The sequence below is a fragment of the Anopheles maculipalpis genome, chromosome 2RL, assembly GCF_943734695.1.
Source record: "Anopheles maculipalpis chromosome 2RL, idAnoMacuDA_375_x, whole genome shotgun sequence".
In the NCBI taxonomy this organism is placed as follows: Eukaryota; Metazoa; Arthropoda; class Insecta; order Diptera; family Culicidae; genus Anopheles; species Anopheles maculipalpis.
The window spans coordinates 80,616,986-80,642,660 of record NC_064871.1 but is presented as its reverse complement, the minus strand read 5'-3'; the positions used below and the strand labels follow the sequence as shown (position 1 = coordinate 80,642,660).

General features: G+C 43.0%; 3 protein-coding genes across 4 annotated transcripts in view; 1 reads left to right on the top strand and 2 right to left on the bottom strand.

Moving 5' to 3' along the window:
* The window catches only part of LOC126567991 (transcription factor AP-2-epsilon), a 67,145-nt gene extending 51,253 nt beyond the window's left edge, over positions 1-15,892 (bottom strand). Inside the window, exon 1 of one of the 2 annotated variants that reach the window (XM_050224385.1) lies at positions 15,809-15,892. In XM_050224385.1, coding sequence (XP_050080342.1) covers positions 15,809-15,817 — 9 coding nt within the window. In that variant the 5' untranslated portion in view covers positions 15,818-15,892. The remainder of the gene's footprint in view (positions 1-15,808) is intronic. The other variant, XM_050224384.1, reaches the window with a different exon arrangement.
* The window catches only part of LOC126567958 (MOXD1 homolog 2-like), a 507,834-nt gene that overhangs the window by 22,009 nt on the left and 460,150 nt on the right, over positions 1-25,675 (top strand). The window lies entirely within an intron of this gene.
* Positions 1-25,675, bottom strand: part of LOC126568598 (probable salivary secreted peptide) — a 380,437-nt gene that overhangs the window by 94,381 nt on the left and 260,381 nt on the right. The gene's annotated exons all lie outside the window — the stretch shown is intronic.

Here is a 25,675-nt window from a genome sequence, read left to right as displayed (position 1 = left end):
AAAAAGTGTAGTCATTTTTACTGACAGATCGTCATTTTCAAGTACGTCAACCATTCAACCATTCACTATACATATTAAGCGAAGTGCGGGGCACTCTTTTACGCATTATTAATTATAAAACGTGGATTACACGAAGCACAACTCGCAGCTCAGCTCTAATTTTATGTTAAAATGCTGTGGATTTTTGACATATTTCCATGAAAAAATCTCAGCATTTTTCGCAAAGTCAGAGTTGCGTTGAGTGTCACGGTTCATACGGAACGGTTTTAAGTGCTTATTTTTCAGACGAATATTTTATATCCTCCGGTAGTTTAAACGTTGTCGAAGCATCGAAATTTTTGAAGGCTGTTCAGAGTTAAGACTACTTCCCAAAAGAAATATTGAAGGTTTAAGCTCGTTGTTCGAGAAATCTTACCGTACATCTCTGGTTTGGTTACATGGCCTTTTCGATATTGCTGCCAGAAAAAAGGCAAGCTTTTATAAGTTTATCCTACCACACGAGCGTGCCAAAAATCTATCTGCATGGATCGGGGACCGAATTTGTGGGACACCGATTAGCTCGGGAGGATTCTGTATTTGATCACTGTCGATCGAGTGTCCTTGAAGCCTTGGTACAGCCTTGGTACAGCCTTGGTACAGATCATCTTCTATGGTCTTGTGTGGAGTACGAGGCTGCTCGATCCTCCTTGTTAGACGCAGTCTCAGGCTTTGGAAAGCCCGGCTCTGTTTTTTACATTTGTAACAAAGCCAAAAGGACTTAACTTTATTCTTTTAGAACGACCCGGGTGAACTGTTCAAAGCTTTTATCCGATTGAAATTATTTAAATTTTAATCTTGAAAATTAACTATCAATTCCCAAGAACAAAGGCAGCAACGCGTTAAACACGATGCTCCAAGAAATTGTATAAGTTTTCCCAAATCTCCCATTACACAGGACTAATTCTTATTGACTGGTTTAATTGAATTAAATTAAATGGAATTAAATGTCAACAAATCACACACTTACTTTACGCACATTGAATGTTTTATTAGCCTTCGCCTTCATTTCAAGACCCTCTTAAGTATGACTAATGCTCCCGAATGCAACGATCGACACGATTATCGTAATTATGCACCCTTGCCCGCGCCCGCGTAAGCTCTCGCAAGAAGGAATGTTGATGAGATCGGTAAATCGATCGTACAGCTCAATTAACGAGCCGTCCCCGTTGCTACACACCCGAATCAACCCAACTGATCGTTCGATCGAATTAGGGAGGGTGGCAAGACCATCCTTAAACCGTACACACAGCTGCTTCCGTTAAATTGCAAACCATGAGCCCGCTTTTGCTTGCGATATAAATTGTTTTCCTGCGCGCCGTTAGTTCCCCCGCTGGGGCAGCTTCCGAGTTGTTGCGTTTGGTACGTGCCGTACGCAACCAGGACCGTAATTCGCCCGTCTCGATTCGGCTTGCTACCGTGGCCACCGGAATTTGAACGATTGCTTAACCCCGGTGCACAGTGCACCCGAAACCAGCTGGGCAGGGTGTAATTTTCAACTAACATATTAGTGGGGTAGCATGCTACCGAGGTTACACTACCACCCTTTCGGAAAACGCTGGTCGGTGTTGAGGTAAAACCACACTGCACTGATCGTGCTAACCGAGGATCGCCAGATCCCGAGCGTCGGGAGTCAAACTGAGCCGAGGCTAAAAGTCTTGAAGGGGCTGCACTCGACTGTCCAAGACCTCCTGAAGGTTCCTCGCGTTCAGGTGTGTGCCAGTGTGTGCGGAAATCATAATTGCACCCCGTCGTTTCATTCACGGTTTCATGTTTTTGCTGCATTCCAACGCAGCGCCAGGTTGGAGGAATCTGCAAGGATGCGGAGTGGTTTTGTTTGCGCGTTTTCCCTTTTGTTTCAACGTCTTTTTTGCAAAACTGCCACAGCTCGGGACAGGGAATTATGATTGGCTGCGCATTGTAAAACCCGCCGAGCTCAAAAGCAGCAGGAGTTTTACAAATGCGCGCTGCCCCGGCAGAGAAGACCAACCCGTCCCGCAATGACGTGTGCGAGGTATAATTTATGGAGATTAAAAATGCACCAACGGCAGCAGTTAAAATCGGGTAAAAAAGCACGAGGGCAAAAATTAAAGATAAAATGCGAAAATCCGGTAACCCGGACTAAAGACAAAAGCATTGGCACCGGCACACAATTGCAGCCCGGTTTAAGTGGAACTTCTAGTTTTGCTAGGTGCTTGCGCATGTGCTTTCTTCGCTGGGCCTGACTATCTTCACTAAATGTCGCGGACGAACCTGGTGCCGAGATTTTTATGGGCAACAAACATTCCAACGAAACACAACACGCTGCAAGTAGCAATAAAACTTGCTGCGCGACGAATAACTTGCATTTTACTGCGGAATTTTTGGTTTGTGGGTCAAATAATGATTTTTCGTGCTCAAATGAGCTCGTAAATTTAAATTTGATTGTTTTGTATTTCCGTCCAGCACATGTAAACAGACACTGGGGGTGGAGGATGCTGCTGGTAGGTGGAAAGAGTCGAGATGCAAACACACAAACTGGTCGGAGCACATAAATCATACATCCGTAAAAATGATCCTTACGCTGGAGAACATCCTCATGCATCCTAAACTCATTGATCTGTGTTTTTTGGCCAGCCAAGACTGGTTCCTTGGCTCACCGAAACGATCAGATTTTTTCGACATTCTAATATCAAAAAATTGAAAACGTTTGGATACCATTCGGTACTCAAACGTGAAGTTCATAAACCGCAGAAGAGAAGCATTAAAAAACGCGAAACTCGCACCAATTTAGGCAGTGGTATTTCTCTAATCTATATTTTAATGAGTTTCCAGTGTCCGTTTCGTTTCTCCATTAAACGAATTGTCTTTTCAAGCAAAAGACAGAAAGACCTGCTCGCACAACAATTCGTTCCATTCGGCGTTGTCCATTTCATTCAGCATTTCTGGCGTTACTGCTTTGTACCTTCGCCCTTCGCGGGAGCGTCAGGGCTCAGCTGTTTTGGGGCAGGATGCAAACGCGCTCGCTGCATCGCAGTTCGAATGTAGAGACAGAGAGATAAAATAAAAAAGTCATTAATTTCGTACTTCACAATTTAATAACTTTTTGCACCGCTCTGGCGGCCGTACCGGCCAGAAGACTTCCTTTCCCCCGTGGGGCGTGGGGTGTTGTGTTTGGCCCGTGCCCTCTGGTGCACGGCTGGTAGGCCAAGTAAAACCAGATGGTTGTATCGGCAAGCGAACGGGCGACACTCCAGGGCTGCCGGGCCCGGAACCAGCGTGGCACCGTGGAAGGTGGGTCTAGGTGGTCAAGGTACGTAAAAAAGACAGGAAATTGTATTTTACGTGGAATAGTTTTAACAGTGTCACTCTTCTTGGCTGCATCTTTTTATGTCTGTGCTTTAAAAGGGCTCTTAAAACATTGGAAACCTTTCTACAGACGAAGGTGGTAGCAAACGCTGATTTGCTTGATCCTGTTTTGTTCGTTTTCACCTTGCTGAGAAGTATTCTTTGCCTTCTGCGTCAGATAATATCTGGTCGAAATTGAATATATTGTTGGTGTTTGGTAAGGAACGAAAGGTCACGCCACCATAAAACAAGCTTATTAATAATGCTTCGTTTTTATATGTTTTTGACAAGACTTTTCAGAAACTTTCTTTGTGTTTTTGAAGAAAAATTAGTGCTCAACTATTCAACGATTAATGTAATTGGTCGCTATCTTACAGGTCACGGTTTAAAGTACTTATTTTTAGCTTAATGACCTACTAGGTCACGCCGGCCATCAAATGGCTTACTAAACTTGTTGATACTACTTAGTTAGAAAGTCTTCACTGCGGGAGAACCGTCTTGAAGGGATTTGAGCCTCGGTCCTGATAGTAATTCTGATAGAATTATTAATTATTTGATCTGATATTCAATGAATGGAATGATATGTTTTTTTTTTTTTTTTGGTACAAATACTGAATATTATGAAAAACCAGTATCCATGTACAAGAATAATTTATGTTATTAAAAATCTAATCCAACTGAGGGAGTCCGGTTTGACTATGGAATTACGTGGTATCAATAAGTCTCGTACGACATCTCGTAAGAGGGCCGGTATGGTGTGGTGAAGTCAAAAAGATATTCAAAACATATAGCAATAAGATCCCTAGGCATCGATTTAGTGCCATTTGCCATTTGATCTGGGCTTGAACAGCTTTTAAACTGCAAAGGCACATAGTCACACCAGTGTAAAAATCAATCTTCAACTCACGCTTTTTCTCCATTATGTATCCTTCTTGTTGCAGAAACAACCAGAAGCCAACTGGGGGCAGGAATATCATCTCTCCTGTGCGAGTTGGTGCATACTGATCCATCCGTTACTGCGCTCGGTGGCACCAGCAGGAGGATGTTAATGGTGCAAATAAATGCTTCCACTTTTTCGACTCACTCCGTGTAAGGGATGATTAAAAAAACAAGCGTATGATCCATAACATCCTACCAGTTTCCCTCACTCTTGTTCCGCTTGGATCCACAAGTTTAAAACATCAAGACGGGATGTTCCTAGTAGCGCTTATCCCTGAGGAATTATTTTTCTTCCAAGCAAATCCATCCTTCCGTCGATGACATACACACACGGCATCGGTTGGTGTAAAGTAATGGATTTGTTGAGCGAAGATGAGCAGCACCATACACACAGATATGAGCACAAGAAATGCAATGATTTATGCTCGGACACCCGTCCCATCATAGCAGAGCATGATTGGTACACGATTCTTGAGGTGGACAAGAAAAGAACAGAGCTGGAAAAAAACAAAACACACATCCTCGAAACGGTAAAACAAATATGTTACTTATCCTGTGGTTGGGGATTGATTGCCAAAGTTTATTGCTCGGGTGCACATAAATCATTCACGAACACGTTCTTCTACCAAGCGGATGAGTGTGCACTCACCAGCAGTTCCCCTTCAAGTTGAGGCGACTTGAGGTCAAATCGTTTAGCATTACGGATGGCTTGGCGTTTGATTCTTAACACACCTGGAGGCGATGAGATCGCCGCAACAAAAACTGGAACGGTGGTCTATTCTTATCAAAGTTCTTTAAATAGTGTTTGCCTAGTGATCTATCTCACCTGACAGGAACGGACCTTCAATGCTGTCTGCCTAGCAATATTCAATTTGTCACGCTCGGGGCATCTCTTGTGGCGCGCGCCCTCGCGACAATGCAACCAACTGTGGACGACGATGTGGTTGACGCCCTGGGTTTTTTTTCTGTGCTGGCTTGTGGTCGTCTGAAAGACTGTCGGTGAATGCACGTGCACCATAATGAGCTGCATTTGCTGCACCACAAGTCTTGTGCATTTCTATGTAAGAAAGAATTGAAGGTGATGGGACTGCCTTCGCCATAAGGTCTGTTTGAAAAAAAAAGAACTTAGCAAGCGATCCTAGAAGAGATGATTATTACACGCTGGATATTCAAACCAACCACGGGATATGAACCCACAACGATCGGAGTGCGAAAGAGTGAGTGCGCTAATGGATGCAATGAAAGAATCGAATTAAGCCCGCTGAATGAAAACTGCTCCGCTTGCTGGTTAATTGTAACAGGGCAAACCCAGACACGGGTCAGATTTGAATGGAAAGCCAGGTTTTTGCGGTTTCGGTCGGACATCACGCCAAAGAGCGTGATGTAACTTAATTTATTTATCTTTCGCCCATACCGTGCTGCGTTGAGACAGTTGTAGCGCTTTTTTTCTGTTAAGTTTTGGGGCATGAAATCGGAGGCACAAACGGGAAGAACATTCCCTTGTAGAATATGACCACAAACCGGTGCGGTGAAGTTCATGCTGGGTGTTTTACGTTTGCGCTCGCGCTGGAGTTCGATGGACGCCGGTAAGATGTATCTTTTTGCTGCTTAGTCTGTCCTCTTCCCAATCGCTTGAAGTTGTTACAAGTTCGTTCTAGACGAATTATGACTTTTTTTTTCTTCCTTCCAATGCTGGTCAGCCACACGGGTGCTATTAGTTTGTGGTTTTACGGGGTGGTGCCATCAAACAATCACGTGGCACGTTTGTTCCACCGACGCCCAAACCAAAGTTCCAAGACGGTTGCACGTTCTGCTTAACACTAGATCGAAGATCTCTTCGATCATCGCTGTACGTCGTATCGAAAGCTAGGGAAAAAACTAATAACATTTTAATGATACCAATTCTATGCCGGTTTTTTTTTATCGCAGCACCGTGCTGCAAACCGTCTTTGGTTGGAGTTTTAGTTTTGAAGTTTCTTGTGCTTAGAAATGATTGTCTTTCTAAACCACCGTGACGCTCCACCGTTCCACACTTCCTTTAACGATATAATTATGGTTTAACAAATAACATTGCCGAACGACAGGCCAGCAGTGGTGTGGCGCACACAGAGAATTCGACGACCCGAACTGAAAGGGTCAACCCTCCAAGGATCAAGATCGTTGGCAGGCTGTCAGTGTATCGGTTTTGTAGGCTCCAAGCCACGAATGATTGATTCGTGTGGAACCATCCGTTGTGAAGCGGTGTGCTGGCGAAATGTGGTGATGCTATGCCGGTATCAGTTATTCATTGATGATAATCAACGGTAGTGGCATTGGGTTACTAACAGGCGTTTCGAATCGTTTGCAGGTGATCTTGGTGGTGAATATTTGAAGGCAGTTTGCAGACGAAATAGAGGAAACAGATGTGGGAGGCTTTGTTTGGAGGGAAAACATTTTGTTTTTAAAATGAAATACTTCATTGACTAGGAAAAACCAGGATGGAGCAATTTTAACCGGGGTGACCCGATCTGTCGTTCCACCATCGGTGGTTCAAATCCTTTTTCAACCGTGTCCTCGTCGTACTCGCCTTTTCCGGTAGTGAAAACTGACTATCCAACTAGGTGGTAACCGGTATGGCCTAAAAGAAGCTAAGAACAAGATAGCACACAGGACATAAGAATCGAATACGACACTGTAAACCAAGCGCTGATAGTGTATGATGATCTGTCAACCTTATGTCTGTTAACCTTATGTCGACCTATGTCGACTTCAGAAACTAGCAGAGATAAGTGTATAGAAATTAAATTGACCAAACAAAACCAACAAAAAGCGTAGTGTAAAAGTTTAGCGAATGTAGCTAGCGAATAACAGCACTGTTTTTTATGGATAGCACAAAGCCTTACGTCAATCAATTTAAAAATGTTTATTCAGAGTTTTCACGAAGCCATCATTTTATAAGTCAAAATGTGTAACAATTAATGAACAATACGGCACTGGACCGTCATAATTAATTATAAATAAATAAATAAATGTGTAACAATTAACAATGTCTTACAACTGTTGGCCATAAATACAACAGCAAACAATTGAGTAGGTAGCAGAAGAAGAAAATGCAAAAAAAATGCAAATTAGATTTAAACTAAATACCACATTGTCGAAGACTGCTTGCAGGCAAGGGCGTCCATTAGAAATAATCTTCGAGCGGTGGTATTTGTTACTCACATATCAGCAAAGTAATCAGCAACATGCTCTACCACCTGGCGCTTTTCAATTCTCCGTTCACTTCTTCAGTAGATCAGTTTTACTACAACTCTCATGTACCAGGCTTGTGCATATGATAAATGCTGACCCTACCCTCGACATTTGCAGACTCAGCAACGGCTTCTCTCATTAATTATCCTAATGACCGCCATTAAGTCACATACACTAATTAGCAATCGATCATACGTCGGGCAGCGGGAATAGGACACACAGCGTCAAAACTGTTATCCACTATTATCCGGATGACATTAGAACTCTTCCTCTCGGATGTGATCAAGTGCAAGTGTTTTTTCTCTCTACTTTTTTGCTTCTTGTCCTACAAAGTGTTGGATGTAGGAGACTGAGACGAGGGTACTACGTAATGTGCTAAGTAAACTAATCGTTTGATGAATATATAGCAACATTATGATTCACTTTCAGCCTCACACTCGGAGCTAACTGATGACAAGCGCACATCATCGTGGCGACATGGAACGCAACTTCTCGCCCTCGAGTTATCGTTGATCGGTTCGACGGACTCCGATTACAAACAGGGTGTACAATCTCCGCATACCACGGCGACGAAGATTCTGTCGAAGTGCATCAACAAATTTGAAGAATTTTATAATTACGCAATTTGGGTCAATTGCTTGTTGCACGTCTTCTTGGTGCTGCTATTTCTTCAGCCAAGGGCCTCCTCTATGCGTAGTCGATTTTTTTTTCTGGAAGCCTACCTTTCAGTTTCTGTATGCTTCGTGTGTTCCGTTGCTTTTTCCATCAGTACCTTCGTTCGCTTTTTTTTTGCAACATTTCCGACTTTGAGCTTCAAGGGACTGCGTTTAGGAATTTGCGGCCGAGTTGTGCGTCGCGTTTCACGAACAGCTTGAACGGGCAGGGCCGAGACTCGTGCTTCGACAGCCTTTCGTGACTAAAAGGTATGGACAGCGCAAGATGATGGCATAAGTGGCGAGAAAAGGCCGCAACAAACGCAACAATCTTTTTCTTTCTTTTGTGGGGGTTTTTTTTTTGTGTGAGTTTTTGAATCCTTTTCCACCGTTGCTGGTGGTGTGGCTCTACGATTCCTAACTGAAAAAGGAATCGAGGAAAAAAAAGGAACACAAACCCAACGCATCATCCTCGGCACACTCCACGTTCGACTGTACATCGTGATTTTCGTGCCACTCCAAAAGATTGAGCTTTCAAGATTTGAAGGATGATCGAAGGCGACGGGCTTCGGAAAGGATGGACCAATGGACCGATACCAACAAAAAAAAGGACCATAAAACCGGTGTACCGGCAAAAACGAGTGTACGATCGCCCACTCCGAGCCAAATTATCGCTCATTGTTGGGTGAGCTTTGATTTTGGCATCCAAATGTTTTGCTTGGTGCAATAAAAAAAAATCTGCAAGGGGAGAAGAGTGATAATTGATAACATAAACCCAGAGGTTGGGCAGTAAGTTTTGGGTTATTTTAATGATCGGTTTAATTTGGTGCTTTTGGAAGGCTGTGCTGTAACAAGTGGAAGTTGAGACATACATTTTAACTGTGAACAGGACGTGCTTCATTGTAAAAGCAAATTAAAACTGATATTTTGTGCTTCATTTGTACCCATTCCAAGAGAAAGTTGGATTTCCACAATGAATAAAAAGTAACAAATACACCGATACATAGCTTATGCCAGAATAAATGAAAAATTTTTTAAACAATTACAATATTTGTAAATTAGACAATATAAGCAAATTTCTTTTCCAACATCAATCGCCTGAATGAGTGCTCCCAGAAAGGCCGAGTTCGCAGCTGAGCCGTACTACTTCGGCTCAGCCGTAGTAGTTGAGGATATAGTACGGCTAGTCCAGCCGTACTATATGAATAAAAAAAAGGCTTCAGAGGGTCTGCAAAATGTTTATAAGTACATCAAGAAATAAAAATAAAAACTCATTAAAATTTCATGCGTGCACTTCGGTTTTATAAAACACTTATGATTACTGTCCCACCTCGTGTGTCGTGAAAATAAAACTGATGCATACACTGAATTCCCAAATACCCTCACACAATTTCTGATCTATCCCTTTATCCTTAATATTAACCTCTCCTTCGGTTTAATTGCGTTTAAATGCACTCAATAATTGCTACCCCAATAACTGGCATCACAAAATCAAAACCTTCCTTCCAAGGATTAAACACACCTTCTCCCAGTTCAACTGACTCACAGCTAAACGGTACTTAATAGTGAATGAAGCTCTTCCCTTGACTGAGCGATCATTTCCGATCTCTGCCTAATGTCGTTTGAACTATGCCCAGCCGCAGCCAGCGTTTGGGTGTCACTGGGTCTTCTTTCATGTTGTTTTAATCGTTTACTTCAATCGAAGAACGAGAGAGAGAGCAAAAAAGAGAAACATCTCACCCCAATGATAGAGATCTGCCACTAATCACTTCTTTCTAGTAACGCTTGCGATCCAAATGCAGCAAAAGCCCAAGCTTTGTGCTCGTCCGCCGTAAAAGGGTGAAACGATTTTTAGATTGATTATTAGTTGCGCACAAGGCGCATGATTGACAACAGGAAATGAGCTTTATCTTGGCCGCGCGCTGTGTACCATCATTAGAATCGAGTGCAGCGCGTAAAATTCTACGATAGGATGGGTCACCTATTTCTCAATCAAAAGGTTGGAAGGTGAGTTTTCATATGCTGCTCCAAAACACAACCGTACGAAGCTAATGGACATTTACGGAAGATTACTGTGGTCGGGTTCGAGCGGGTGTTGTGGGCTCATCACCGAGGAAAAAAAAAGAGGTAAAAGAGTTATTAACCTACCTTCACCCTAAAAGCGCCCGTGCAATGAATCACGGTGAAAAGATCGAGCTGAGATCGTCCTGCTAACGAGCGTCAAAAATACGGCTACATCTTCCTCATCAATCGATACATGTTCCCGCGTGTAACGCCCGCTGCTTTTGCTAAAATAGTATCGATTTTCATGAGCCTTTTTTTATTTAGAAACGAACCCAAAAGGACTGTATACAAATTCCACATCTGCACATTGAAACCAATTTCTCTTCTGGTGGAACCAATGTTGCGCCAGCTATTTGCAACGGGGGCGAAACAAATCGGACGACATTAATCATGTACCGTTTTACCTTGTGTGGTTTATGGATGATGTGTTCATTACCCTGCGTGCGTGTAACATATTACCCACCCAACCCCCTCCTACCAAAAAAAAAAAAAAAAAAAAACCGCCCGCAGCTCGCTGTTAGTGTGTTTCATGTGTATGTGTGAATACATGTTTGGATTAGATTAAATTTGTACGCACAAGCGCGGCCAACAGAATCGAAACAAACCATTAAATAATGAAGTGGTAAAATGAAGCTCCGTGATGGACGGGTGTAACGGTGTGACGCTACATTGTCCCCGGATGGGTGTAGACCGATCGTTTGGTGGGTGATTATTTTTACACCCATTACATTACATCGATTCTGCAATCGCAACTCGTACATATGCTTGATGCATTAGATGCGAATGTCAGGCGATTTATCTAAACAATCATCCCCGTATCCCAGCTTCTGCTGTTGTGACCTTTTGCATATCCAAGCGCCACAGTAAAACTCATTTGTCATGTCCACCTGTGTTGCCATGATTAGTTTCACTGTACCACCACTAATCGGGTGCGACAATTGCTAGCTAATAGTTGCCGTTGCCGTCGGCTGCCGTCCACTAGCATCGTACCGAGATCACTATCAGGCGTGCTGCATAGTGCACGCACGTTTATCATTGCCTCGGGGAGCTGTTGGTGATACATATGCAAATGATGTCTAGTGAGCGCAGGAGAGGGAGAGAGAGAGAGGGCTATGCAACAAAAATACTTACTCCTAAGCATTTAGTTAACTGTTCTATTAATGACAATGGACAATGGGGATTCTGAAGTCAAATTTCAGAATTTAAACTATCGATCATAATATGAGTATGTTGATATCCTACTTCAGTTTTTAAAGTCACCGTGGAATGGAGAGTAATTTCATGACATTAATTGTGTTTTCGATATTGTTGAGTGTCATTAATTTTTTAACAAATTATTCTTCTTGTTCACTGGTCACCGGACGACTTACTAGACTTGTTGTAGTTGGATAGCTAGTACTCACTACGGAGGAACGGTAGGGATAGGATTAGAGCCCGACACTGCCATTTGAAAACAGGGACGCCCCCGTAGTAATTAGTTCTAATGATTCTAATGTAAATTTTTCTGACCAGTTGTTAGTTACATAGAGGAGTTTTTTGTAAGTTATGGTCAGGAATATTGTCCTTTTTTGTGCGATAATAGTTTTTGACGAGTAAGTGATTTCAGGTTTGCTCTATTTTTTAAAATCCTTCATACACTGAACTTGTTTCAAAGTACGGCCTATGAATACGACCCATATAAAAACAGGTTGTTATAAATATAAAGTGATATCTTATTGACAATTGGTTGAATAAATAGCTTTTCAAGTAGCTAGGTTCCTTTAAAACATAAAACATGAATTACTCATTTTATCTTGAGTTGATTTTGTACCAAATTTGAAGCTTGATATATTACACATTTTCTTCAACCTGTCTCCAATTCGTATCGTATCACATGGTCAATACATGACCATGTGATTTCAAAAAGTATTTTAAATGTTAAGAGACAAGAAAAGTCGAATTCAATTTTCGACATAACAATTTTGAAAGTTGTAAGTTATTTTTATATAACATTAGACATTCCTGATGCTGATAGTACAAATTTTGCGCATTATCGATTTCACTACTTCAGATAATGAATTAAAGTTACTCCCAGAACAGCTTATAAAAATCATAATTCTGGAAGCAAGAAAAATCGTTTAAAAATATTTTGTTATATTCATCTCTAGTTGTGAACCATTTTAGTGTTTCATTTTAATATTTTATAATTATGACCTCCCAAATGCCCAATGTGCAGCTGTTAGTAGTGCACTACCAGACTCTCGCATACACACATTATACCAGTGTCAATGCAAATGTCATCACGACGCCAGCGCAAACGGCACTGTTGTAGATGGAAAGCAGTGCGACAAGATTCCTGGAAAAAATGGTATTCCCTACAACCCCGGCGGCACCGGAAAATGTATATCGATCGAGCCAGACAGCGAACAAACCACTCGCACTGCTTGCGTTTATAATGTAGGAATGAGTACCAAAAAAATCTGAGTGATACTATCACAGCTGTCAGATAAACTATGCATGGTTATTTTGTTGCGGTAAGATTCTAGGTTAGATAAGTAGGTGCTTTTCAAGCGCTCATGGAAATAAGACAAATGATATTTAAATAAACATTTCTTTGAAATGTCTACAGCAAAAATAACCCCTTTAAAAGGAATTTAAATAGCACTCCGCGTCGTTCACTCCACCAGGTCTCGCAAACCTAACCGCGCCGCTCTACAGAGCTCATTAAAGAATCGTCTACTTGACGATGTGTACGCTTTCGTTTATGTTTCATCTTCAAAAACCCCTAGCACAAGGTACAAGGCTTACAAAACCACAAAACTTCCTCCGCTACACATCTCGAGTTGCGAAAGCACCCCCGTATTCCACACGACTTGCTCATACCCGTCCAACCGTCGTTCGTGGGGTGCGTACGTAAACAACTGGCAAAAGCTTTTGCTCGGCCAGAGCAAATCCGGATACTGGTTTTTCTCGTTAAAGTTTACCGCCAGCGCCGGCAGCAGCTACTAATTGATGGCAACCCGGCACTCTCTCCGTTCTTCCCGCGTTCGTCCGGTTTTTCGGGTCGATGGTTGGTGAAGTTTTTCCCGCCACTGGCAAGGTTAGCACACCGGAAGGGAAACACCACTCCATTCCCATTCCCCTTTTCGGTGCCCTAATGCATACATTCCGCTAGAACGGAAAGGAAGCCGGAAGGGGCCAAGAGCTTTCGTAGTCGGGGCAGCAGTGAAACCACAAACTTTGGACACGCACCGGTTCTAGATACCAGTTCTAGTGTTGAAACGCATTTTTGGCCCTGTTGACGGTGTTTGCTTTGCCGGGGCTGTTGAAAATGGTCACCTTCGAAATTTCACCCGGCACTCCAGCAACCTAAACCCTGTCTGTAAAGTGATTATATAAGCGAAACCTCCTCGGATGGGTACTATATACTGAGGTGGTATAGGAAGCTGCCAGATTGGTTGCCGGTGGGGCAGAGGTTATGAGCCGATCTTCGAAAAATCGTGATAGGCAACAAATCGATAACCAGCTCCCGAAAATGAAGCTAGGCCCTCGGTACATTGTTGACTCTTCTGTCTGTACATACACACACACGCAGAGCGCAACCAACCGGAATTCGTTTCGATCGATCGATCGACTCATGGAGACGCTTCGCTTCGATAGGTTGGAGACTCCCGCCTGACGATGCGGATGATGATGGTGATGAGCGTGATAAATTGAACAGTTTCGAGGGGTAGTTTCTGGGGGAGCAAACAAGTACACACAAACACACGTATCATGCATGGATGCAATCGAAACGACGAATGAAAGGAAGACAAATGAACAGACAACATGGACGCTTTCAGGGTGGTGACTTACAATGTTTCGGAACGTGGCAGCGCAAGAAATGTCGCCGTTCAGGGTGACTCATGCTGGAGTTATGAGTCTGCGACAAGAGCGAACGCAAAAATGGAATGGCGTGCATTGGCTTCAGTAATCATTGCAGACGAGGTTTTTTTTTTAATGATCGCTTTTATTTCGCTGCTATGTTTGCTGATGTGAATTGAAAGACATTTAAAAAGGAACTGTCTGCACCGAGAACCATCGTAGAGCTGGCAGAAAGCACCTAGGAATCAACATTTTAAGTAAAGACTTTATGTCCTCTTTCAATGTCTTTTATAGTTAATTTATCATTAAAGACTGAGATTCACTACCATAGGCTTTCTGCTACGAGCGGTCCGGAGGTATTGCAAGAACGATACCGATCTTCACACGGCAGGACATGGATTCAAATCCGATCCGGCCCGAAACAATGAGGACCTGACTATCCAAGTACGTGGTATCAGGAATATTTTTTAAACCACTCGATGGTAGCAGCGTGAATTAGTAGAGTAGGTCGTTGAGACAAGAAGAAGAATGGAAAAAAATATCATGTAAGAGCCGAGAGTTTAATTTACGAGACATTTTCGTCGACAATTTTGTTTTGCAAACTTTGAAGAAGAAATTTAATTGGTATACAAAAACAACGGGAGGCGGCCCGGTGGTGCAGGCAACAACGGCGCCGGTCTTCATACGGCAGGACCGGGGTTCAAATCCCATCCGGCCCGTCCCCCCGTAGTGAGGACTGGTTATCCAATTACGTCGTATCGACGAGACTAGTAAGCCATTCGATGCTTCTTAAATATGATAGAAAATTGCTTAGCTGTCATTAAAAAGATCGAGGCCTAAGTTATGCTTTAGAATACTAAATATTTTGACAATAAGACTTCTCGCATAGCACACCAGCATGAAATGAAAACCTATTTAGTATGTCGTTAAAATGTGTTTAAGAAAATTTTAACAAATTCAATAAGTATAAAAAGAAAGCAAAATTCATTACAAATCATATTAAAGAGTAGTATAGATGATGTACTTAGTAAGATATTTTTGAAGCTTTTTTTATAGCATAGCATCGAATATCCTTTGATGAACATGTTTCGTCTAATTCCGCTAACCTTTTCGTCTCATCTTTTCAACACCCCGGCAAACACCCCGAGTGCACGAACACGAGAACTCGAGACTCACCTTTGCTAAAAACCTCCCGAATAACCGAGGGCGATAGCAATTTGAATAATTTCTAAACGTTTAACCCGTTTTCTACGTGTCTGTTTCACTGTCTGAGGACGGCATTAGTAGTAGTTTCTGATTCTGATGCGGTGGTGCATTTTAGCAAAGAAAAATGAAGGTAGACCAAAAAAAAAGAATAAGGTTTGCATGGGGCATCAACCGATCCCAGGATCAAAAGCTCATCCAATCTATCGGTTATTGGACGGTGGAAGATTGCATGCGGAGCGATATTAAGTTTTCTGATTGATTCTTTTTGAAGGCTCCATTTTTTTGTGAGCTTACCGGCTTTGGAATTATAATGATCCGTGGGAAGCTATGTTTTCGTGATAGATTGCGGTAGGGAACTATGCGTATCGTGGGAACGGAATTCCATTTGGAGTATGTTTTTGGGGCTTAAGATAGGTTTAAAGATGTTTCTGGCGATATTTCAGTGCGTATTGTGATGAGGTGGTGCATAACTTTAGGCGGCTATAGTGAAAGCACTAAACTATTCATACCATAATCATGTCGCAGAGAATTTTCTAGCTTCTGGTTCTGGTTGTCCGAAGGTTGTCCGTTCTTGCTGGTTAATCTATCGCCGAATGTAGCAGTTTCTTTCACACAATTACAAAAACACAAGCACACAGAAGTACACACACTTTTAAATAGTCCTTTAACATACAAGCTTACACAACTGACACAACACTTTTCCCTCAGGCAACAACACACACACACACAAACAGACACTAATCACGTGGGAAAAGCTTTAGCTGCTCAACTATAGAGTTGCGAGGGACTGAGCTACGGAGCTTCGCTAATCACGTTCACTGAGAATCTGACACTGTTTATAAAATGGCCAAAACTCCAGCAGTAGTTCTTGCACTTGATGGTTAGTGAGAAAATTTTGGTTTTTTTATTTGCAACAACAAACACACAACTCTTACTCACACACACTTTTTTATTTATAATTAATAATGACGGTCCAGTGACTCACACACACTTTATCACGGCAAATTTATGCATCCAAGTAATCGTCGATTTGATCTTTCCAGTGTACACGATGTCGGGATGTGGTGATGGTTGTGTGTTTTGTTGTAGTTTTCGCGCTCTTGGCTTTCGGAGCTGGAAAAGGCACATTAAAGTATCACGCTTAAGTAATGCAGCTTGAAATGTGGGAGATAAAGGTGTTGTGTAAGATAGGCTAGCTGTCTATCAGAATGAGGGACAGGCTACAGAGTGGTTAAGAGTAGCACGGTGAAGCGAGGTTTATTTGCTAGATTTTCGCGTGTCCCGTTCACTAAACGTCAGTTGACGTTTTGATGGAAACTACGGTAAGATAGCTTTGGCACGCCATTAGTTTTTTTTATTTCTCTATTGTGTCCACCACATGCACGTGTTGTTCACCTTGTGTTTGGTTAGTATTGCTGGAGGAGATATGCGGAGGAGATTATCACTACGAGAAAACACACCTTTGGTTCTTGTGTGATATAAATTCGAAGCGTTCGCTGTATCCTTCTTTTCCAGTGTGGATTTGGTAGACAATGCTCAACTTATTCAATCTAGTACGTCGTTGAACGTAAATGGTGAAGTCTACTTGGATTCCCCAACAACAGCAAAACAGAATGACCCACAAGGGTGAAGTGATACTGACACTTGATTCTAAGAATTTCTGAGCATCCTTATTTGGCACACACACGCGCACACTTTATACTATATTCACCGTAATTTTTCAATTTCATCAACACTCGAGGGTAGTAGTACTGCATCCGTGTACTACCACTGTACTAAAAACACACTCGTCCACTGTTTCGGGTTTTGGTTCGCGTGGCGTGTTGTCCGAACCGAGGGCGCAATTCGAACTGTCCGCCGTGTCCGGCCCGTGTCAACTGACAAACGCACAGCACGCGGGTCCGCGGATACGAAAACGAAACGGCACACGCACGACAGACACCAGGCGGCACCGTTGTGTGTTGTGATGATGATGCAGCGAGAGGCCTCAGCGTTCAGCGTACCAACACTACTCCTTCAGGGAACAAACCCGCGGAAACGGCAAGCGCAGCACGAATGCTCTGCGCAATCGATCGATTGAAAGTGTGTGCTCAGGTGAAGCTGCAGGGTGTATGCTCGGGCGCCTTCTGTGTGTGTTTCTGTTTTTTTCGTGCTCTCCTACTGCTGCTGTTCATCCACTTCCCTTGCCGTGTGTCCTTGCACGCGGGAGCTGACTTGCTGCAGGGTTGCTTCGCGTCCGCCGAAAGGGCCGTAAATCCTCGGGCACAGAAGAGTGTGCGGGAGAGCGAGCGCGATAGTGTAAGCATGCCACCGTGCATGCGAGAGGCAAGCTCGGCTATGCATGGGCTGGAAACGCCTACTCGACGATGAAACACACAGCCCTCTCTTTCCCGTATTGCTTCGAGCAAAACGCGGCTATTGGCTATTTGTCCCTTCGGAGCACGCGCGCTCACCATCTCACTCAGACGCCCTTTTTGGAAATCGCGGCGGATGCTGCGTGCGGCGGAAAGGCATCATCGTGTATCTGTCTGTGCCGTGGCGTCCCCGGAAAGAAGGGGAGCAACAACAACAAACAAACAAAAAAACAGCAAGCTGGATAAAACAAAAGGAAAAAAAACACGGCAACAACAACGTTTGAGTCCCTACTGCACACGGTGGCAGCAAACGGCAGCAAAAAGCCCATAAGCGCTGTTTGTTTGGCTCTCACTCTCACAAGGCTCTCTGTGCACCATTTTGGTACAGTGTAACGTTAGGTGCTGAGGAGCGGACCCGCGGCGTACTTGGTAAGAGCGCAGCTGCACAACCAAGCCAGCCTCCGTCAACTTGGGTTCAATTCTTGACCCCGCGTACGTATCGAATGAGGTGTGGAGACGCGGAGATGGTTTTTACTACATTTGCAGTCTTGTGGGTGACTACATTTGCAGTCAAAATCCAAATTCGTCGAATTCTGAGTGCATTCTATGATAGCGTTTGTTGACTTTCTTCTTGGAGAGAGGAAATATCTCTAATCTTATCTTTGTGCTCGTGGTTACTACTTATGATCATCTCATACGTGGAGGAAAATCACAACATCGAGTTTTACACAACGCCTGCAAAAGCGCAACCCCTCTGACTTTCCGTCCTACTATCATCCCCCCAAACTTCTCTTTTTGCCACTCATCCTCCCGACAACGTTGCAGCACGGAAGAGCAGTACATGGCAAGAATCCTCGAGCCTTATGTACAACCGCTTCGAGCGATAACACAACACTCTTCTCCAGCCTCCAGGGACCAAGGATATCTTTACTTGCGTTACCATGTGGAAAGGAGTCGACGCGAGTCCTCACTTCTAGTGTGGTCCCTTTCCCTGGATATCATATGCTATCCCTTTCCTTATGCCCGAGGTGCGCGAAAAGCGATTCCCGAGGCAATGGCCCCGGCCTTTCGGGCATGCTTCGCGAACTTGTATCCTTGTATCTGTGTGGCCGAGATTTCAAAGTTGAGTAAGGATAAGCATGTGTGTGTGTGTGGTGCTACCGGGGAAAGCATTTTCCGGTACGGGTACTCGCCTATCGACGTTTGTGTGTGGAAGCTGCTAGGAATCGGAAGGACACCTTGGAAAGGCCTTGGGAGGGCGAGGGATTTATTAAAGTTACATAAAACTTTTCCGCCATCCTTTCTGCTATTTCGGGTTGGCTAGCGGGCATCTTGCCGGTGGAGAATTGGTGGAGAAGCAGTAGTAGCTCCTAGATTGCCCTGGATCCTTGCCACATCGAATCGATGAAGGGAGCCTTAGGAGGGGCGGTACCTGCAAGGCTATAAAATGCCAGAATTTACTGCTGCACTTTTCCCTTTTTGTTTCTTACCACCTAACCACGCACTTATCCGCTTCGCACCCCCTTCACAGGAGTGTCATTACACGGATGGAAAATTCGGGCCACTCTGTAGAGCGAAGCCGTAGGAAGAGATCATTTCGTAGGATGAAATATTGTTATGGGTTCCATTTTGTACGGAGCGGTGAATGCGAAGCAATAAAAATTTCTTTCCCTTCCACGTCCGACGTGCGCACAGCAACGAGACGGCAAAAGTTTTCTAACCGTGCAAGTGTGGTGCCCGGCAAGTCGGTACGCTGGGGACGCTTTACGACACCCCCAAACGGGTGGCTTTGGCCCCGCACAGAGGCTGAGGTTGTTTCCGTGTTGAGATCGGGTTTTACTGCTGATTAAAGACAAACAGCAGCCCTTTTTCTTGGATGCTCCCGCTCTGCCTTTGCTTAACGTTTGGCACAATTTTTCGCTCGCAGATGCTGGCGTTCCAACCGAAATGTAAGGGTGGTTTTGCACTTTAATGAATGTTCGTTAATGGTAGGGAAGCCAAGCAAGGGGGTTGGTTTTATGTGTTTTACCGATTCTTCCAGGAACCATTTTGTCGCATTTTTAGTGCAAATTGAGTTGTGCTGATGCCGTGCGTAGCTTCTTGGAGGAGTGCTATAAAATGTTTATAGGAAGCGATTTCTAAGTAAGCATCTATTAATCATTGGAAACATAAAATTTTGTCAATAAACCTAAGGATAGTATCTCATAGTAAATGATTTATGATAAAGAGAAGGAGAAATAGTAATAACCATCAAGTGATACCTTTCTATCTATTGATTAGAGGAATTATAAGATTTAGTAAAATGAAAGGGAAAGCATGTAAAAAGATGATGAAAATATTCCCAAGTAAAATTAGCACTGAATCAGAAAATAGAAAATGTGTTTTTTTTATGGCACAACTTGTCTAAATAACGATCTTTCAAAATTAAAATACATAGAGGAACAACCAATGAACGATCTTAACATAAAGTAACATAAAATAGTTTATTAAAAAAGCGGAATGGAGAAAGTGAGGGAAGTGAGTGTGAAAAGTATTTCAATCACGCGAAAATAAAACAAATTTAAATCCAGCACGAGGACAACAGATAAAAAGTTGAACAGAATTCTATTTACTACACATATATATTTGTATTAAAAGGACAAACAGGTAGTTTTCTATAAGCCAGCTAAAATCTAGGACCATAAAAAGCCGTTGAAAACACTAAAATAATCTTACAACAGACGAGAATAATTTCTTTTCAACAAAATACCTAAAACTCTTTACTAATACAGAAGTAAGTGAGTTGCAGAAGTAAGCATTGCAATAGAAATTCCACAATACACTAAAAAAAACTATTTATAATAGGAAATTAGATCGATTTTCCTTCTAGTTCCTCTTAATATCCTTCCTAACTATGCCTCCTGCTGCGCTAGTTAACATGCCGCAGCATAATATTCCATCGCTTGTGGCAGTAGCTCAACAGAATTACTAGCAGCAGAAACCGTGCAGGAATAGTAATAATAATCGGTTTAATTAATAAACATATTCCAACGCAAAACGCCACCGAAATGCCTCGCGGGTACTATCGCGAAACCGACCCTGCCAGTGACAACTAGTGTGAGCACGCGCGGCTTGTGCACACGAGAAAGGATCCCAAGCAAGGATCTTCTAGGAATAGTAATTCTTGGCATGTACGGGACTGCAGGAGGTGACGGGAAACGGGGCAAAGTGAAGTCATTGGAGCATTAAGCATACATGCCGGCATGCATTATGGATTATAGCGTGGCGGTGGACAAATGATGCCGGTGGGCGACAACACACCCTCGAAGGAGCGGTAAGCAATGGAACGGATGGGAGGTTTCTAATTTATGATGCTGTCGTCATGGTTTTGCTGACAACTCGACTAGGAGGAAGGATTATTCCACTCGCACAGCCACAGAAATACACTCGCGTCCACGGGAAACAACCGACCGATGTTTTCCTAGACCACACCGTCTACCGGCGAATGCTAAATTATGCACACCGTCAAATAATAAATACAATATTACGGAATTAGCTAGCCAGCAGCATCTTTTGATGGCACCTACCCCTATTTCCACTGTCGCTTCCCCCTTTCCTTCCGCGACCGTTATGAAATGATAACGACTTATTACGACTCACACCCACACACGCTGAGCCATCTTCTGATGAGCGGCAGCAACAATGTCTCACACGGTGATCGGGCAACAAATGCTAACACACACACACTCCAAACAATGCTGCCCTTCCAACGCGATGGCGCAGGTTTTTCCTTAAGAAGGCACGTTTTTCTTCCTCACCATAATACCTTCAGGGATTGTGTGTGTTCAGTTTGTTGCTTAGCGAGTGGATGCGAAAGAATGTAAGGTGGAATACATTATGACCGAACGAAATGGTAAACAATGATGTTTGTAATACATTTTGTTGGAAGATAATTACATTCCAGCCGGTGTGTAAGGGTGGAAAATTAATTTCCAAAGACTCGTCGCAAAAGGGGTTGCACATGGTTGTATGGCGATCTTCTATCTATTGGACATTGGATGATCGAACGAAAGGTTTAAAGGCTAATGTGTTCTTCCAAGAGGAGAAAACGTGTGATAAATTATGCTTTCGAGCGAATTCCTCGAACTATTCTATTGTTCCAGGAATTTAAACGAAGCAAAGCATTGGACATGAAAGGTTTGTAATAATTTTATTACTAGATAATCAGGACATTAACGTGATTTTTCCTAGCAACTACTAACAAGTACTTTCGTCAAATGTCAATTCAATTCAAACACAGCCAAATAGGAAGTCTAATTGTCTGCATAAGTTTGTTCGTCGTTTAGAATGGGTTTTCTTTTCATTTAATTAATTATTGAGTGTTTGCCTTGTGACTCAACATATAATCTCAATCTAGATTAATATTATGAACAAAGCTAAATACTAAAGAGGCGATCGTAATATGGGATGGAAGGTAGAAATCAAACAAGTGAGATAACGAGTTAAAAGAGGACAACGTACGCAGCAGCGGACCATTGCGACCAACGGAGGTACGGCGTTTAGGAATGATTAAGGGAGGACAAATACGAAGGACATGGTTGGGAACATAAAAAAGGATCGAGCACAGCAACGTCGAAGCATCAATACGATCGAACAGGTGGGAAGCAATAAATAGGATTTGGGAATAAATAGGATTTGGCTTCCAATCCGTGCAGTTGACACCTAGACTAATAGTCTGACAGAGTGAAAGAAGGTCCACCAAGTACTCCACCAAGAACACCTGGGGAAAGTTGCGGTCAATATGTCCATGGGACATCAAATAACAGAGCAATACTCCAGCAAAGGCCTAACCAGCGAACAGAATAGCGCATTAAAACTCGATGGGTAGGAGAAATAACTTGAAATATGTCTTATTGTGGCAAGGGTTTCAAAAGCCCCGGACGCAATGGAGTCAATGTGAGGCAAAAAGGTGAGACCACTATCTAGCCATACAGCTAAATCCTTAACCACTGAAAACGGTTGACCAGAACTTGGTCTAGATACTTCGTTTTAGTAAGAATTGTTTAGTTACTTGACAGCATGACGGTATGCCGTAATACTAAAATACAAATAAATGTAGTTACGTACTTAACTCATTTAACTGAGTTGATTTTTGTTAACTGAATTGGTTTGTTATTTGAATGTTTTGTTTGTTTGATTTTTGAGGATTGAATGATTAAATTCCGTTAATTTTTCGTTGCTTGTTATTTCTTTTTAAAGGTTTTTTGTGTTTGATTATTTTAATTATCCTTTTCAAACGTGTTTATTTTTTTATTGTTATTATGTTTTTCACTATTTTTCAATTTTCGGATGTGCTTTTATGATGGTAGCTTTCTTTTTAGACAAAAAACCACCATTATTTCTATTATTATTCACGTTTGATTAGTGGATCAAAATTTTTAAAAGTGCCTTTTTTTAAATCCAAAATTCATTTATTATTTTATATTTCAAGTATCAATTTTTTTCTTTTCTTACTTAAATTTAGCTTCTTTATAATGTTTTGATCTTTTATCTGCTTTGCTCCCTGTACATCTATTTAAACATTATCTTTTGTAAGCTTTGTAAATTGCTTTCCCAAATCTAATTATTGGTTTTGCAACTTTCCATATCGTACACATTACCGAATTCCATTCTCTCCTCTATCATCATCGTTCTATTTTTTTACTTGGTGAGCCTCAAAATCAACCTGTTTTGCATACTCCTCCTTTCGATGGTCGATCTAATAACGCCACGGCAAGATTTTCCTCGCATCATGCCGGGCTACACCTGCAGAACATAATTTACCCGATAAGGATTCTTTTTCGACGATACAGCAATATCCTTCAAACCAATTGGAAAATGAAGTAGAAAGCACACTAACACACTAAAATTCGGTCTCAAAAAAAGATTAGCTTATAACTGCGCTGCTCCCTTGCCTTTGAAGCTGGAACGCCATAAGCATACGCCACAGACTCCATGAAGTGAATATGTAAACGACGATGACGACGCCAGGCCAGGAGAATGAAACAAAACTGCCTTCAGTTGCGCTTTACCAATCTGAGTCTTATAAATCCTCCCTACTGAGGCTTGGGCACAAGGGGAATCGAGCATACCGGCAATACAGCTGCAACGATGACGACGACGACGAAATGGGCGGAAATTGCACAAAAAATTGTACATTTTTAATAATAATAATAACAGTAATAGGAACGATAACAGTAATAAGAGTCGGGTCGCGAGGCAGGTTTCGTTGCGTTTTGCGTATCCTCCCCTTGTTTGGTGGGGGTTAAGGGGATTTTTTTTCTTCTGGCTTTTTACCAAGCCAGGACGAGTTAGGTGGAGATTCCAACTGGACACACTGGCTTCTCTGTGGACATGTTTTTTTTTCTTTAGGGGGAACCGAATCGGAGGTAAGAAAAATGAACCTCTGGCTTGGTAAGATCTGACCAAGCTGAAGCCCTCGGGGTGGGTGTGATCGTTCGACCCAGAGTATTCCCGTGCCCGTGTTCCTGGCCCACCTGATCACGGCACACACACACAAGACAAGAAAATCCCCACCACTTCGAACCGTCAGCCAGCCGGCTTATCCTTTGCCGGAATCTCTGGAAGCGCACACATTGCACATTGTTTTGATAGATAATCGCGCGCATTTTAATGAATGCGTCCTTCGTCGTTGGCGGAAGAGCTGTTCAAGCATGGGCAAGGCGAAGCATGCGAAGAAGAAGCCACACTCTGCTGTTTGGCTAGTGGCCGGCAGCGACCAAGTAGGCGTTTTGTGAGGGCGCTTCATCCAACCGTTGAGCGAGTTGCGAGACAGGGTGAAAAGTTGCTGGCCCACCACAGGACCAGCAGAGCTCCACGACGTCCAAGGGTGGAAACAAAAACATAGTCCAACAGCATAAAAATCAAGGTGCATAATAATAATATTCCGCATTTTTTAAAACCCCTCCCCATGTGTCTCCCTTTCGCCTTGTCGATTTGGCTTACCCTTGGGATGGGGTGGACAAATGAAAACAAAACGACGGCTAGGACGGAGGAAGTACGACCCCATCATATCCTGGCCTGTCGACGGGATTGGGATGCCCGGTTCCTTAACACGTCTTTGCCCGCCCGCAAGCGATAAACGAGGAACTTAAGCAGCGGAGCAAAAGGAACCCAACCCCAGCACCGTTCCTAGACGCGTACACACATTTTCTTTTTGCGAGGCTCGCCGCACAACAAAAACCAGTGCGTATGGAGAGTACGGCGGAGGGTGCCTTGTTTTTTTTTTTGTGCCCTGATGCACGTTGTAAGTTATTCCAAAACCTTTCCCGCCCCTTTCCAGTATCATCACTCTCGCCCCCCCCCCCCCCACCCCCCCTTTCAGAGCCTTTTTCAAAGGCGCATGGATGGTGCTCGGCTTCTCGGTGATCGTTTCACTTTTGCTGAGTGGAGTGCGTTTTGTGTTCTTGTTTTTGCAACAGGTGAGCATTCCGTTTGGCTTGGGGCGATCCGGCCACATTCGCTTTTTCGCTAAAACATAACTTCTTGATTTTGGGCCTTTCGGGTGTTTGTGTGGTTGATGGGTGCGAGTGTGCCGGGTGGAAGAATATGTTTTGTTGTGGCAAGTTTTAAGTTGAACGATTGAAATTGAAACGATGCTTTTTTGGCGCCTTTTTTTGCCCTAGCGATCAGTGCATTGTTCATCATTGGAAGAAGTATTTGCACCTTTGGCCAGCTTTCAAGTATTGATGAGAGAATAGAGAAACTTTGCAGCTTTTGAAAAATATGTTATTGAAAATGTTCTCAATACCGTGTAGGCATCGGTCAGGAACTGAGACTACGAAAAGACCTCGTCTTGTAATCTGTCTTAGGATGTCTATGAGCCATTATGTACCACGATAAGTCGTCAACTAAAAACATTGTCGTATACGAAGCCTAAGAGGTTCCGTCGTCCAAGAAAAATTGTAGTCTAAGGATCTTCCTCGTCCAAAGGACCTCATCGTACAAGACACCTTGTCATTCATGAGTTCTCGAGGTCCTTGG